This window comes from Typopeltis vanoorti, chromosome 5 (assembly GCF_054136105.1).
Source record: "Typopeltis vanoorti isolate ZY-2024b chromosome 5, IOZ_Tvanoo_1.0, whole genome shotgun sequence".
NCBI classification, from domain to species: Eukaryota; Metazoa; Arthropoda; class Arachnida; order Uropygi; family Thelyphonidae; genus Typopeltis; species Typopeltis vanoorti.
The window spans coordinates 60,848,910-60,865,414 of record NC_143553.1 but is presented as its reverse complement, the minus strand read 5'-3'; the positions used below and the strand labels follow the sequence as shown (position 1 = coordinate 60,865,414).

The 16,505-nt window shown below is 35.8% G+C and overlaps 1 protein-coding gene across 1 annotated transcript in view; it reads left to right on the top strand.

The window, feature by feature from the left end:
- LOC150106464 (rRNA N(6)-adenosine-methyltransferase ZCCHC4) overlaps positions 1 to 16,505 on the top strand; it is a 119,986-nt gene that overhangs the window by 70,680 nt on the left and 32,801 nt on the right. The window contains exon 6 of the mRNA XM_090392457.1: positions 1,426 to 1,550. Within this exon, the coding sequence (XP_090248583.1) occupies positions 1,426 to 1,550 (125 nt within the window). The remainder of the gene's footprint in view (positions 1 to 1,425; positions 1,551 to 16,505) is intronic.

The following is a 16,505-nucleotide window of genomic DNA, read 5'->3' as shown; positions in this document are numbered from 1 at the left end:
AAAATTCCACATTAGTCTCTAGAATAGGATTTCTAGTTTATACCCTAAGCTCATTCAGATCACTATAGGTATCTTTTGTGGATGGGAAATGCATAAAAAAGTAATACCACAATCTCTTGACAGTGTATATAGTTTATAAATCCAGATACATCTTGTTCTTTGTCAATTTATCTTAATTTTTTCTGAGCCTTTCCTAACTAGTATGATGAATTTATATATGTGTGGAGTGTTCTGAAAGTAATGCCACACACAAACACAGCACCTAGAGCATTAATGGCTTTGAAATGTGTCTACTTTTGGTTTATTCTGTCATCTCTCTCTGCTACAATTCAGTATATAGTGGTGATGTATAATCAGAATTGTGTTCTCATATTATTGTATATATAACAGATGAGCCTATCACAAGTAGTTTGCAGAAGTGTGTAAAACAATGTGCATTAATTAAATTGTTGATACACAAAAATGTAAAAAATTCAGGCTTATTATATATGGCCTGTATAGTGATGACATCTGATATATATATATATGTGTGTACCATAGATTGTTGGTCATGCAACACTTGGCAGAGCTGACATTAATAAAAACAAAGTGGGCATCCAGAAACTTCATGTAATCAGAGAAAATTACCAAATAAGTCAGAGATCATAGATCACTTAGCTATGAAACTGAACATTACACTAACACAAGTCAACCGAATCATTATAGAATTAGGCCACAATAAAGTGTGCACATGTGTTTCATTAATTGGTCAGCAAAATCAAAATAGTTAACAGAGGAAGTTTGTTTCTGATTGCTTCAACATTACCAAAAGGAAGACTGATTTTGTGTACAAAATAATGACTGGGAACATATTGCTATCCTACCTCACTTAGGACCAAAAAAAGTTCAAAACTGCCTTCTTCTGGAAAGTGCATCTTGACTGTCTTTTATTTCACTTATTTGAAAAGGTTGCACAGACCAATCTTGTGTCTTTTGTTTGATTTTTCCTTTCAATTGTTCATGCTTCACTTGGACTTAAAGTTTAAAAATGTTAATTTCACAAATATTAGAACTTTAAGAAACACTAAAACTTTTCAGAGGTCATTGTTATTATGAATGTGTGTGTGTATGTATGTATGTACACACACACATAGACTGTCCATAGGTAAATGTGTTTGAAATATAATCATTTTTGTAAGATGCTATGTCAGGCTTATGCATTTGTTAGGTTAGATCATTTTTTTTTCAAGCCACTTCAGGCATTCAGTAAAAAGTTGGTTTCAAATAGTGATAAAACCATCTACACCCTAAAGCCACAATGGGATTCGTATCCACTGTTGGATGCAAAGTAGAGACACTGCTTCTTAGCCACTAAGACTGAATTTATCAGTAATATAATATTTGGGTAATTTTTTTTTAATTCTAAATATTTTCTTATATATATAGGTTGATTATGTGAACCATATACATTTCAACAGCAAATCAAAAGGCAGAAAACATGGTTCTCCTGTTCGTATATTTACAAACATTAAGCCATCTCTGATCAAGTTACCTGAAGATAAAGGCTATAGGTTTGTGTTTTACTATTTATTGTATTCTTAATTTGTAAAATATAAACAAATAAAATCAGTTTGTCCTGAGTATAAATTTAAAATGCTTTATCAAAATTTAAAAGCATAACTGAAAGTATGGAACTGGTTTAATTCAGTTCCATACTTTCAGTTATGCACTTCTGCCATGGGATTTACATGAACAGGTACACTTCGAAATGTGCTTTTCTATCTCTTTGAAGAAAGAGCCTAAATGGATTCATCTTAGCATCAAAAAACCATTAGACAAAAAAGAATAAATATCTGTTATTTTATAACCAAGTAAACAAACCATAAAAGTTGCTTGAAATTTTCAATAATATAAAATTAGAATAAGTAGACACTTACTTAGTAAGCAGAGTGTATTCAAGAATTTACATAAATACTATATACAGTAAAACCCCATTTTTACGTTCCCGCAATTTACGTCGTTTTCTGTTGGTCCTGTCTTAAGGCCTATTCTTATGATATATTGTTTTCCCGCCATTAACAACTTGATGTGGACGTTATTTTCTGTGATTTGTGTTTTTTTTCTCGGGTGGCACTACTGATTTTCGAATCGATTTCTGCGGAAATCTGTACATTTCTGTTCCCAGATGGCGTTGCTTTTGGCTGTAGTTTCGTTTCTGCCATCACAGTGACCTGCACGTTTGCAGCAGTAATGTAGTGATGAGCGCGATACTGTGATTTTTCAATCACAGTACGAATTTATATTGCAGAATTTCTGCTACGTAATTTAGCATGTGAAAGTTGCTTTCAAGTTGCGGTGGTGGTAATATGGAGAAAAAAGACAGAAAATATATTTCAGTAGAAGAAAAGATGGCAATTCTGCGATGTGTAGATTGGCATGCCAGAACACATGTGCATTTAGCAAAAGATCTTGCACTCCACTCTCCATGTCCACTTTGAACATGATAGTAAAAAACAGGTCAAGTATTGGACTCAATGCAAAGCAATCTGGCACTAGGTCAAAAAAAAAAAAAAAAAAAAAAAAAGCAAAAACAATCAACAATTAAAGATTTTTTTAAATAGATAAATGTAATCAATTGTAAATTCATTTATTTTCAGTTATTAAATTTTGTAATTGAGTATGTAGACTTGCATACTAGCAGTAAGTCATCTTTTAGCCTTTTTTTAATGTTTCTTTACATTTCCTGCTATTTACACTTTTTTCCATCATTCCCCTGAAAAGTGTAAAAAAGGGATTTTACTGTATATATAAATACACCTTAACCTCATTACACAATCTGTAATCCCCCTGTATATGATATGTGTGAAGTTACATTAGTTCATTAGTACCCTTTATATAGGCTGCAGAACCTAAGATGAAATTGAGTGGTGCATGTCATGCTTCTGCTTTTGCTAGTTCTTGAATGATAGAATTAGTGTACTAATCCATTCATCCACATCCAAAATCCAACAGGTTTATGTCTGGAGATCTGGGTAGCCAACTTTCTGTACGATTACAATTGATATCCTTGCCAGAAAAATTATCATTGACATGGAATACTCATATGTATGATGCTATGTAGCCAAAAAGGTATATCATCTTACAGCAGTAGCAATTTGTCTTTGCAAAGAAAGAGATTAGCAGACTGTCTTTTCTGACCATATACATGAATTGCAAATGTTGTTAATACTATCATAAGTGAATTGAGCTTCATCACAAAAGATGTATGATTGGCATGGAGGCAGTTATTCCAGCCATTCTCCAGAGTCTCGAGGTTCAAGATGCTGAATGCTTTGTGATATAGATAGAAGCCTTTTCATGTAATATTCTTCATTTCCAGATCACCACGATGTGGAAATTCTTTGCATACTTGCAGAATATTGTCTCCTTAAAACAAAAACTAAAAACACTAATTAAAAAAATTAGATTACAAAAATGTAAAAATATCTTATATATAAGAAAGGAGGGGGGGGGAGAAGAAAGATGAAGGAACATCTAAAATTAAATGAATCCATTTTTAGTGGTGCAAAGAAACAAGCTACAGCAGTTATATCAGTGATGATGATGCAAGGAAATTTTCCAAATGATATGAAAGAAGGAATATATATTTGAGAAAATATTGAGGATAAAAATGCAGAATAAAACAATATAAGAAGTGTCAATAATTCTGAGGAAGGAAAACCCAAACAAAAATTGTAGAATTTTATGAAGCATTAGAAAACTTGAAAAAAATTATCATTAATTGAATTAATAATACTGACTGAGACTTAAATGTAGGATTGCTTAAGAGCCCAAGTTAGGTAACTGGCAGGAAACTTTTCCATGGGCTATAAGGAATGTGGAGCATCAAGGCTTCTGGTGAATGATCAGTCCTTACTTTCGCATGGTGTATGCTTTTATTGGGAATTCACAAATAAGGATGGACTGGAAAGTTGGAACTTATCTGACTAGATTGCATTCAGTATTGGCTTAAAAATTCCATTGTAGATAAATATGTGGTACAGCATTATAAAATGTCCTGCTTGTTGCCTTGTTAAACAAGACTCCCTCTGTTTTCATCAGGGAACAAGTGGGAAATGAAAGCTTTTTTTTCGATGAAATTGAAAAAGATACTGTTGACATAAGGAATATCAATGGAAAAGAAGTATCTTATTATCAAAATCAGTGATATCAAGATAAAGAAGATAGGTGAGATAATTCTGATTATAATTTTAAGATGTTATATTTAGGCTAATGAACAGAGAAAGAAACGGCAGTATTTTTCAACATTAAACATAAAATTAAACTTCTTGAATGATAGATAGTTTGAAGTGAAGTGTGCAAATTACAAAATGAGAAATTGGACAATGACTTATTTTTTTGCATTTGGTCTCCCAGTCCCAGAAGGTACTAGCAGGAATAAAGGAATTTTTGAATCATTAGAGAGTGATCGACATAAAAAAAAAAAAAGCATCTTGTCACAGACCTAAACAGCTGAGTAGAAAATGAATCCCAGATATAGAAATGCTTGGATTTTTTGGGGGTTTGTGGGGGACTAATAAGAATTGAAGAGAACATGCAAGAAATAAGAAAATTCTTTGTTATTGTTGATAATAACATCTTTAAACTAGTTCAGGATGCAAGAGCGTACAGGGAATTTAAAATAGAACAGGATGAAATTTAAATTTCATTTAAATGCCATTTAAATTTGAACAGGATGAAATTGAGTATCATAACGAAAAGCAAAATATGTGTGGATGTTTTGAAAAGAATCAAAGTGAGCATTGCAGACATTATTGGAGAAAATGTGAGAGTTCAAAAACAAGGACCACACCTTAGAGATGTGGTTCTTGTTTGAAGAAAACATATGAGTCATCCAAGAAATCATGTAACCAAATTGTTTGCAAGAAAATCATAGTGTACTCAAGAAGTTAGAGACTCCTGGAAAACAGAAATCATATTGAAAGTTCCTGCAAGCCTGTTTGGTAATAAGAAAGATGTAAGAAGTCCAAGTTAAATCAATCTTGGGAAGAGTGAGCAACAAGGACCTGTAGTTATATTTTGTTAATATGGAAGAGACATTATGACAAAGTGCTAAGCTATTATACTGTTCTATATAGAACAGTATAATAGCTCGTACTTAAGTTATATATCAACTATTAGAATTTAAGAATGAAACCGATTTCTGTTGAGAGAGCCATGTGAGTAGCAACTGTGAATTCATTTGGTCTGAAAGTAGGTTTTCCTTAAAAATGATTCATCTGCTTGATGAGCTTGCACGTTATTTACCTACCACAAATCATGCCATAATCTATCTAAACAAAATTTCTTTTCACATTGAATCAGAGAATCCATTGCTGCTCTTTGGTTCCTTTAACAGAAATTAAGAGTCATCTTAAATTGTGTCTGGAAGTTGCTCATCATATCTCTCAACATACTTGAAATTAACTTTTTATAATCATCACCGGAACATTATCCTAAAAGACTGATGTGCATGCATTGATTTGTAATCTGCTACCCTAAAGAAACCACTAATCATTAGTATGCAAAACTTGGCTGTGTGTAATTTTATTGTATATGATATCGAATGACTATTAAACCAGTACAGGTAATCCTCGTGTAATGTGGATGTTAGGTTCCATAGAAATGCAGCGTTATATAAATCGCGTTATGCGAGACTTAGATCGCATAGAAAAAGTATGTTATGTTCCGAAATCTTTTTTTTTTTTTTAATTATATAAACAATGACACATCCAACAAAAATATATTTTTATTTAATTCAGGTAATTCATGTAAGTTAAGAAAACATAAATTATTAAACAAATACATAGTATAAACTTATAAAAATTACAAATTGTACTTAAACTTCATTGCACATAATGCAATATTTTAGGTAAAATAAAGTGCATATTTTAATCGTCATCACTGTCTTCAAAACTAACATTTCGTAGATGTTCTTTATTTACGAATGGCTGGATGGCATCATCACTTGAAATCTCTTGGACATCATTTGTATAATTCTCATTCCATACTTCGGCTGGTTTAATTATCAAGAAGTCAGTAATAAGACCTTGCTTACCACTATGCTGCAATTTTTTATTAAGTTCATAATATGGAGCTAAACAAATATCCAATTGTCTCGTGAATTTTCCGGAGCGCTCCACTGAGGGATCATTATCCGTAAAATAACTTCCTAACTTTTTTGCCAAGTCCAATCCTTCTAATAATTTCTTTAAACTGTATTCTTCACTATAATCACCTTCTTCAATAATTTTTAATTAATTGGAATTGATTAATATGTATTAATTATGTATTTCTGGGCAGCTTCTACGTCTGCTGATTCTCCCTGGATTTTAAGATTTTGCAAAGAAACCCGCTTTTTAAAGTTTTCGAACCAACTCTTACTGGCACAAAATCCATGCTGAGAGCTTTCTTCTGAAGAATCTTGATTAAATTCTTTTAGTTGTTTATAAACTTTGAGAGCTTTTTCTTTAATAAGATTTCCATCCAAAGGAATTTTCTTTTGAGTGCAATCTTCTATCCAAATCATTAGAGATTTCTCCATTTTTTTCATTAGAATATCGCGTACGCGAGCAACGTGCTTTGCACTTATCGTTGACCCAGCAATCAGATTTTATGTTCATTTTGTTCGATTGTTGTATTGTTGATTCATTTAAATTCAAAGTCCTTGCAACAACAACTGGTTTTTCTCCATCTTTCAACTCTTTCAACTCAATGCAAGGTGAAAGAAAAGATAAAGGATTACTGAAATTTGTAAGATGTGTTTTTATCGAAACCACATTGTATAAGTACCATTGAACAAGGGTTGCTACAATTTGTAGACCGCATTGTATAACTACCTTGTTATACGAGGGTTACCTGTATTTAACCTGCATTCTGAATTGCTTAAATGGCATATAATCACAAATAGAAAGAAATCGAAGATTGATTGATCTCATCCATCGCGTTAGGATGGGTAGAGTCCCCTAATGAGAGGTTCATGATGAATTTTAATGTGGCTGTTTTGTCACTCCTTGCTGCATCCCGCCTAGGGACAGTATCCACGTGTGTTTACGGGGCCAGTTTGCCTGTTCTGGGGGATGAAAAGCCTGAGTTCATGGGTGAAACCACCTCCCCACCACCACCACCTCCGTATGAGACCAGATAAAGGTTCCTCGTGTCAATGGAATCGAGTCCAGGTCTTTCCAACCAAAAGGATACCAACTGAGCTATGGAGGCTCTAAATCAAAGATTGTTAATTATTTATTATCAACTTTCCACCAGGAGACTTGTGTCCAAGGATGAGCAAATTGCACAAAAAATGTACTCCTCTCCCTCATCTCATTTTTTAAATATCTCCTTATGACCCAGTAAGTCAATAAAAGTTTCATAAGTGATCAGTGGTGTTGCATCTGTGTTAAAGTTAAAAACATTTTGTTGGAAGTTTAACGGAGTATTGACAGCACTAAAAAAGGATTAGAAACTAATTTTAATGCTTCCCATATTTTGTCTCAGTCACTGAGAAATCTTCAATCAGTACAAATAACATTTGTAACAACCACACACACACATAAAGATAACACAATACTTAGAAACACATAGGTCTTATCTGGGCGGTGCGCCCTCTATGAGCATTTGTAGGCAGCCTAGAATGTAAATTGGGACCTCTGATGATTATTGTTTTCCAAATTTGAAAAGTTTTTTGCACTCATATTTATTTAAATTAGGTTGATTTCTGAGTGCTGCTGCTGCAGATTCCAAAAACAGTCTTTTTTTTTTAATTTACTGTGATGGAGCATGGTGGTTTTCTTCTAGAAGATCCTATGAGTGGTATCCAATACATGGTCTGCAAGATCAAATTGATCATAGTTGTGATTGCAGATGTACATTTTGTGTTCATCTAAACAGATGGTGACTGATCTACTTGTCTGTCAGAAGTAAGCCAACTTGCAGGAAGAGGGTACTTCATATACTCTAGGTGCTGAGAGAGGAGGGAGCTGATCTTTGGTTTCCACCAAAGATAAGGGTAGTAAGTTTCTGGTTAGGCTTAAAAGCTGTGGTAAGATTGTACTTCTTTTTTAAAGACCTGGCTATTTTTCCGATGTACTCCAGATATAGGGGATGGTGATGGCATTTCTTCAGAGATTCCATCACCATCCCCTACATCCGGGGTACCTCAGTTCTACCAAAGATCAGTTCCTTCCTCTCAGTACCTCAAGTATATAAAGCAAGTTGGCTTGCTTTGGACAGGCAAGTAGGATCAGTCACCATCCATTTAGATTAACACAAAACTTACATCTACAATGACGACTATCAATCTGGTCTTGCACAGCATGTACTAGATACCACTTGCAGGATCTGCTGGAAAAAAACCACCATGCTCCATCACAATAAATTTGAAAAACACCATTTTGGAATCTGCAGTGGCACTCAGAAATCAGCCTAATTTAAACAAATATGAGTGCAAAAAACTTTCGAAAATTTGGAAAACAATAATTATCAGAAGTCTCAGTTTACATCCTAGACCCCCCTACAAATGCCCATAAAGAGTGCACCACCACCAAGATAAGACTTGAAAGATTTGTACTCCCTGAAGATGTCTCAGTGACTGAGATTGGAAGCTTTAAAATTAGTCTCTAATCCTTTCTTAGTGCTGTCATTTCTCCATTAAAAACCACCAAAACATGATGTCCTCCCAGCATGGTTAAAAAAATTTTGTTTAGAAAATTATTTTTTTATTAAATAAAAAATTCTACTTGGTTCAGTCTGTAGCTCCCTGCCAGCTGGTAAAATCTACTCACCATAGGTGAGTGGGCTAGCATATTTGTCAAGCCCTGCTTATGTCTGATCTATGGTAGCAGTGACATGAACTCCACAAAATACCCAAATTCATATTTACCAGGATGTACATACAACCAAAGTTGTATAACATATAACTAAAGCCTGGAGACTTTGTGAGGATAAAGTCTCGTGAGTTTTCTGCTCATTCTTTCTGAGGAGAAACCAGAGGGAAAACTACAGTCATAGTTTCTCAGACTGATTAACTCAGTGCTAGCAAGAAATGAACAGTAGGTAAACCACATAATGACTAATCACCATTATGGCGAGACCAATAATACATGTACCATGAATTTCACCACTGGCATATAGGATGGCTTGTGCAGATTAACTCTTTTTCTCCACCTAATTCATTCTCTCATCTCCCCCCCCCCACCCCCATATTGTGTATAAATGCATAGCAGTACCAACATGTTCATCAGTATCATTTAGATAATCATTGTACATAAATCTGAATTAAATTAATCTATCCTCCAGCCATATCTATCTAGTTCTGAAGTTACATAAATTCACTGATTCTGTAACCTGTTGATGAAGGTATTCCATGTATTTTCTGTCCCAGCAGTAAAAATTGAACCTTATGTGTTTGTTCTAACTCTCTTCTTCACTATCTTTTTATTATGTCCACTAGTAGAGCTGGTTTCAGCCAAATGCAGCAAACTCTTGTTAGACTGCAGCTTAACTAACCAGTTCTCATTATGATCTCTCTACAGACTTTGTCTTCTCTGAATATACCTTGATTTTGTTGACATTCATTAAAATCCCCTTGGTGAGTAAAGCTGGGAGTCATAATCCAATGTTGGTCTGACTAAAGACTTCATCATCAAATTCCTCCCATGTACCCTCAAGGGGTGTACAGGATATGATAGTACTACATGAAAAAAATTACATCATTACTAACTTCCTATCTACAATTTTCCTCCAAATCAGTCTGTTACTTGTCAAGACTCCAACATTATCAGATCTTATATTTCTATCATCTAAGGCACTTTGTACCGTATCAATCCACTTATACCTTGGTCTACCTCTGGGTCGTTTTGCTGCCAACCTGGCAGAGAACACTTGTTTTGCTATTGTTTCTTCATCCATTCTGTTTAAGTGACCATACCACCTGAGATTAGCTCTGCTAACGTATTCCTGGATGCTGACAATGTCAAGTTCTTTCCTAATATCCTCGTTTTTAATATGATATTGCCATTGATGCCATCTGTTCACACCTCTAATCTTTCTCAGGACTCTCATATCTGCAGTCCCTAGTCTTTGGTCAAGTGTTTTACTTCTGACCCAGCTCTCAGATCCATAAGTTAAAACTGGTTTGAACACTGTATTGTATACAGCTAATTTAGTGTTCCAACTAATTTCTCTCCTATTCCATATGAATTTATTCAATTGACTTCCTACCATACTAGCTTTGTTGATTCTGCTTATCTATTTCCATATTTAACCATCTTCACTAAAAATCGGGCCTAATTAGCTGAAATGTTTACTTGTTCCACAGGTTCTCCATTCACAACACAGTTGATATTTTCAATGATTCTGCCTATTTTCATTGTCTTTGTCTTTTTATTGCTGACCTTCATACCATATCTATTACAACAGCTATTCAATTTAGTCAGAGAATCTTGCAGACTTGTAGCAGATTTATTTAGAAGTATAACATCATCCGCATAGAGAAAAGAGCTGACATTAACATCTCCAATTTTGATATCATGTTTAATACCACTTTCCTTCATAATGTGATCCATATAGATAATGAATAACAGAGGGGATAATGTACATCCTTGTCTCACACCAGATTTAACATTAAACCATCTTCCTGTACTTCCTTCAATTCTAACTGCCAACTTACAACTCAAATAAAGACTAAGTATCACTTGATATAATGCCCCATTGACACCATATAACTGTAGTGTATTGAATAGCTTCTCTCTTGGCGCCTTGTCATATGCCTTTTCCAAATCGACAAAACTTAAATACAGATATTTGTTATATTCCCATGCTTTCTCGACTATTTCTAGTAAAGTGAAGATCTGATCCTGACAGCCTCTATTTTGTCTGAATCCAACTTGTTCTTCACCCAGCCTTTCTTCCACAATTCTTCTCAATCGTTTCTCAAGTATATTTGCATAGATCTTGCTGGGAACACTTAGGGAAATACCTCTGTAATTCTCACATTCAATTTTATTTCCCTTTTTATATATGAGTACTATGAGAGCTCTACTCCAATCATTGGGAATTTGTCCCTCTGTCCAGGCTTTCTGAACCATACAGTGCAGCCACTGTAAGACTTTTATACCACCATACTTCAGCATTTCTGGTCAAATATCATCTAATCCTGCTGCGTTTCCACATTTTAAGTCTTTGATGCCTTTTTCTACTTCAAGTACGGATATGTATTCCAGACTGCATGCCTGGTCAGTGTTTTTTACCACTGTGCTGTCATCACTGCTTGTTTCATTTAGCAGTTTTTCAAAGTAATTACTCCATACTTCAAGGATATCTTTTTCTTCCGTTTTCATGTCACCTTTATCATCTCTAACTCCTTTTACAGCACTCTTTCCTCCATTCCTAAGCTTCTTCAACAACCTCCAGAATATTTTGCCACCTTCTTGATATTTATTTTCTATATTCTTGCCTAGGTCAAAGCTGTATAACTGAGAGGAGACCTCCACATAGCCTTTAAAGGAATGCGGAGAACCGACCAGGGCTTCTGACCTAATGTCCAATCCTCACCTTCTCGTTGTGCACCCTGTTGGGTATCTACTTGGATACTGAACGAATGAGGATGGGCTGGCAATTTGGGATTTAGCCAACCAAATTATATTCTTATTGGTTAAACCAAAATAAAAAATGATGGTACGACATGACAAAATTTCATGCCGGCAGCGGAGTCGCCTGGTTAAACAAGGCCCCCATTGTTTTTGCCAGAGCAAACAGCGAAAAGTCAGCTACTGGAACAAATCCGGAAACACACCCCAACTCAACATCACCAGAGTTAAAGATCGGTACTATCAACATAAGAAGTCTGAATGGCAAAGAAATGGAGCTAGGTGAGGAATTAGATAAGTACCAAATCGACATAATAGCGGTGACTGAAACAAAAAGGACAAAAACTGGTGAGATCTTTCTCAGCAATAAATACAAAACGTTATATTCAGGCAATGACAATCAAGGAAAAGAAGGAGTAGCCATAGTATTCAACACAAAATACGAGGCTAATCTTCTTGAATGGCAGTCAGTCTCAAATAGAGTAATGTGGGCAAATATGAGAATGGGGAACCGGACAATGAGACTTATTTGTGCCTATGGTGCCACTGAGGGTTCTACTAAGGTAGAAGTGGAGGAAATTTTTGATGTTTTAGAAAAAGCAACTGACACAATGAAAAAGGAAAAGTTGGTCCTTGTTGGGGATCTAAATAGCAGAGTAGGAAATGATTGTCAAACATACAAAAATATTTTTGGAAAATTTTGAGAAAAGAGCAAAGCTAATAATAATGGCAAATATCTGTTGGATTTCTGCTCAGGACATGGACTGGTTATTACTAACACCATGTTCCAACATAAAAATGTGCACAAATTCACATGGAGAGAAGAGGCAAGGAATAAGAAAAGTCTCGTTGACTGTGTTATTGTTGATAGTGATGTTTTCCAACTGCTGCAGGACACCAGAGTGTACAGAGGATTTGAAATTGGAAGTGATCACTATTTAGTCTTGAGCAGGATAAAATTGAATTTCATATTGAAAAGAATATCATGTAAGAAAGTTTTAAAGCGAATAAAAGTTGAGCAGCTCTCAGATGTGAACTGTAGACTAAAATACACAAAGATTATTGAAGAAAAAATGAAAGTGTTTGAGAACAGGAATCAAACCTTGGAGATTCAGTGGCAAGCCTTGAAGAAAGCCGTGATTGATTCAGCTAGAGAGGCATGTGGTGAAGTTGTCTGCAAGGATAGAAAAATTAGAACTCCATGGTGGACACAGGAAGTTAAAGAGGCAGTGAAGGAAAAGAAGAAAGCATATCAAAAGTTCCTGTCAAATAAGTCAGCTTGTGCTCTTAGAGAATACAGAGACAAATGCAAGAATGCTAAACACTGTAAAACTAGCTAAACAAAAGTCATGGGAGGACTAAAGACTTGTATAACGGTATTGTTACTTCATTTCTCCTATTACTTTTCCAGTATCATTACTTCCCCCATCCACTCTTCCAGTGTTTTAAGATCACCTGTAGAGAACTTAGGTTATCCAAACAATTCATTACTCTGCCCAAATTTATATCATCAGCAGAGAGAGAAATTTTACTCAGATGTTTGAATCTAGATCATTTATGAATATATTAAGCAAAAAAGGTCTAACTCCAAACTCTATGGTCTCCAGCTCCTAGTATCCTGTCTGTTTGCATACTTGCCTCTAGCACTTGTTTTTTCTCAGTCAACCAGTTTCCAGTCCATCTTGCCAGATGATCCTCTATAACTTATTTGGTACATTTTAATCAGCAGGCTCATATGTGGAATCCTCTTACGAAGACCTTGCTAAACTCTGAAGAAATCACATCATAGCCATTACCTTTGTCTATTTCTCTTGTCACAAGATTTGTCACAACTAATTTCCACTTAAAATCAAGTGTGCCATGCCATGCTATGTCCATCAAGTGATTCCTGTCGAGGATATTATTATATATGAGTATCTCCATGGAGTCAGACTCATTGTAGAATAACCACACTAACCTTTATATACAAAATACTTATCATATCTCTTCTTAAACTCATTCACTCACAACTAATTCTGGCAACCAATTCTGCTCCATTCCCACTCTCTAAGCAAAAAAACATAGTCCATATACACCCTTATTAAACATGATCTTGCAAAACTTCCATTGGTGACCCTTAAATAGATGACTATTCATCATGTATTCAAAAATTTCTTTTATGTCAATCTAATAGAACCCTTTTAATAACTTAAGTTGCTATCATATGCTCTTTTTACCGCCTTTCAACTAAACTTATGCAACCCACATACCCTCAATCTCTCCTCCTAAGGAACATTCCACTCACCTGTCACCAATTTGGTCACTTGTCTTTGAATCCTATCCAGCACTTCATAATCCCCAAGAAATGCAGGTGATCAAATCTATGCAGTAATCAGGATAGAGCTGAATCATAGCCTTATAAAGAGAGATAACTTCCCTATCCTTGTTTGTATAGAGCTATTTTGCCAACTTCCGCAATATGCCCTCTGAACTTCAACTCAGTCTGCCATAACCCTAAGTTATGGCAGACTGAGTTGGGAATTATGAAGTGCTGGAAAGGATTCAAAGACAAGTGACCAAATTGGTGATAGGTGTGTGGAACGTTCCTTAGGAGGAGAGATTGAGGGTATGTGGGTTGCAATCAGTTTTCTGCAATTTAGTGTGATGAGAAACCTGCAGTGCATCACTTTACATTTTGCAACATTAAGTTGACAATTATTATCCTTTGCCCACGATACTAGTTTATTTAAATTATCCTGCAGGATATCTACATCACCTTTATTAACTATTGCCCTCCTCAGTTTTGCATCATTGGCAAAACTGAGAAGGGCAATATACTGATTATCCCCCTTAAATCATTCCCTATATCATTAGTATTGAAATTGAAAAGTAGTGGTCCTAGTACTGAGCCCTGAGGCTCTCCACTAATCATCCTCATTCGACTAGATTTCACTCCACCAGATACTATTTTCCGATGTCTTCCTATCAGCCATTCCCCCCATCCATCCACTACTGATATTCTTTTCTTGCAGCTTCTTATGGCATTGCGCTGCTCCAACTGCTACCTAACTCTGTCCTAATTACCAGCTTTGTAGTTCAACATAAACTCTTCATTGACAGAGAATTCCATATATTTAGCAACCTCCCAGAACAAGGCTGAATGGCCACTTTCCCTGATTGGAGGCAGAGTATCTACCATCATTATGGCTACATTCTCTGATGCTGTTACCAGATCTAACACTTTCAAACACCTGGTCTCCTCCATCACATGCTCTTTCTGGTAATTATCCCTTAACAACCATATAAATTCCACTTCCATTTTGTCATGCCCCTTTCCTTCTTCCAGTCTGAGTCCCCATAGTTGAAAAGTCAACCATGATAGTTGCTCAGCCTGCACTCTTTGTGCAAATCTGCCAGTACATGCATCCACATCTTCCTCTGAATCAGATCTGTAGCAGCAACTAACAATATATTTTGTCCTATTGACTTCTATCTCATACCAGATATGAATCACCCTTGGATCTAAAATCCTCCTTAACTTCTATTTGTCTTAGTTGAAGTTCATCAGCAATACCACACTTCCTGTCCTATTCCCTCTGTCTCCTCCCTGAAAATACAGTATCCTTTATGTTCCATCTGTATATGTTGCTGATGCATAAAATTTTTGGCTAAGTCAAAAACTCCTCTCCTTTATTTTTGATACTCCTGGATTATATATACATGCATTTCAACATCTTGAACCTACAGTTACTCTTGAATAATGTCATTACCATTTAGATTTGAACCTGTGAAACTGCATTTGGCATTGCACAATTATTTGTTCCAGGGGTTACTGAACGGATACTTGACTGCATTTCCCTATGCTTACTAAAAACTAAACAACACTCTCCAAACTCCAAAACCATTCAAATTCGTTCCATATCTATAAACTGCACAGTATTCCTTCTGCACAATCTTCTCATTGACTCCATTCTCTTCAAAAGTCTCCATTCTTTATGGAGACTTTTGAAGAGAAAGCATTAAGCTCTGCCCCACAATGGCTTCGCTACATTGATGATGTGTTCGCTATTTGGCCGCATGGCTCTGACACACTCCTCTCCTTCTTAACACACTTAAACAATCAAGACCCCAGAATCGAGTTCACCCTGGGGAAAGAGGAAAACAACAGCTTCCCTTTCCTAGACACACTGGTCACCCGCCAGCCTGATGGAACCTTGGTTTTCTCTGTTTATAGAAAACCCACTCATACAGGCAGATGCATTCACCAACAATCCCCCTCCACAACAATATGGAGTTATTACTATACAACAGGGATAAACTAATCTGTTCAAATGACCATGTCCTAACCACTGAACTAAATCACATCCTCAACACTTTCTCAGCCAATGGCAACCCCCCCCCCCCAAAAAAAATCCAAAAAATATTGAAACCAGTAAACCACAACCCCCCCCCCCCCTTAACAAGGATTACTCTAAATTTATCGCCATTCCCTACATCCAAGGTGCCTTGGAAAAAATTACCAAAATCTTAAGAAAACACAACTTGACCCCTTATTACAAACCATATAGAAAATTGGCATCCCTTATCTGCTCCACTAAAGACCAACCACTTCCCATAGACCTACCTGGTGTATACCAGGTCCCCTACTTTGGCCAAACAGGCAGGACAGCGAATATCAGAACACAAGGACTACATCTGTTTTCACCAGTATAGCCACTCTGGTCTTGCAGACCATGCTCTGGATACACGCTGCAGAATACAGTGGAAGAAAGCCACAATAATACACCATAGCAAGTTTTCAAAGACTTTTCATGGAATCCACCTCAGCCCTAAGAAACATGCCAAACCTCAACAAATTTGGGAGACATACATCATGAGACCTTCAGCCCAACGGCCAAGAATACCGACATAGCCCACTAGGGG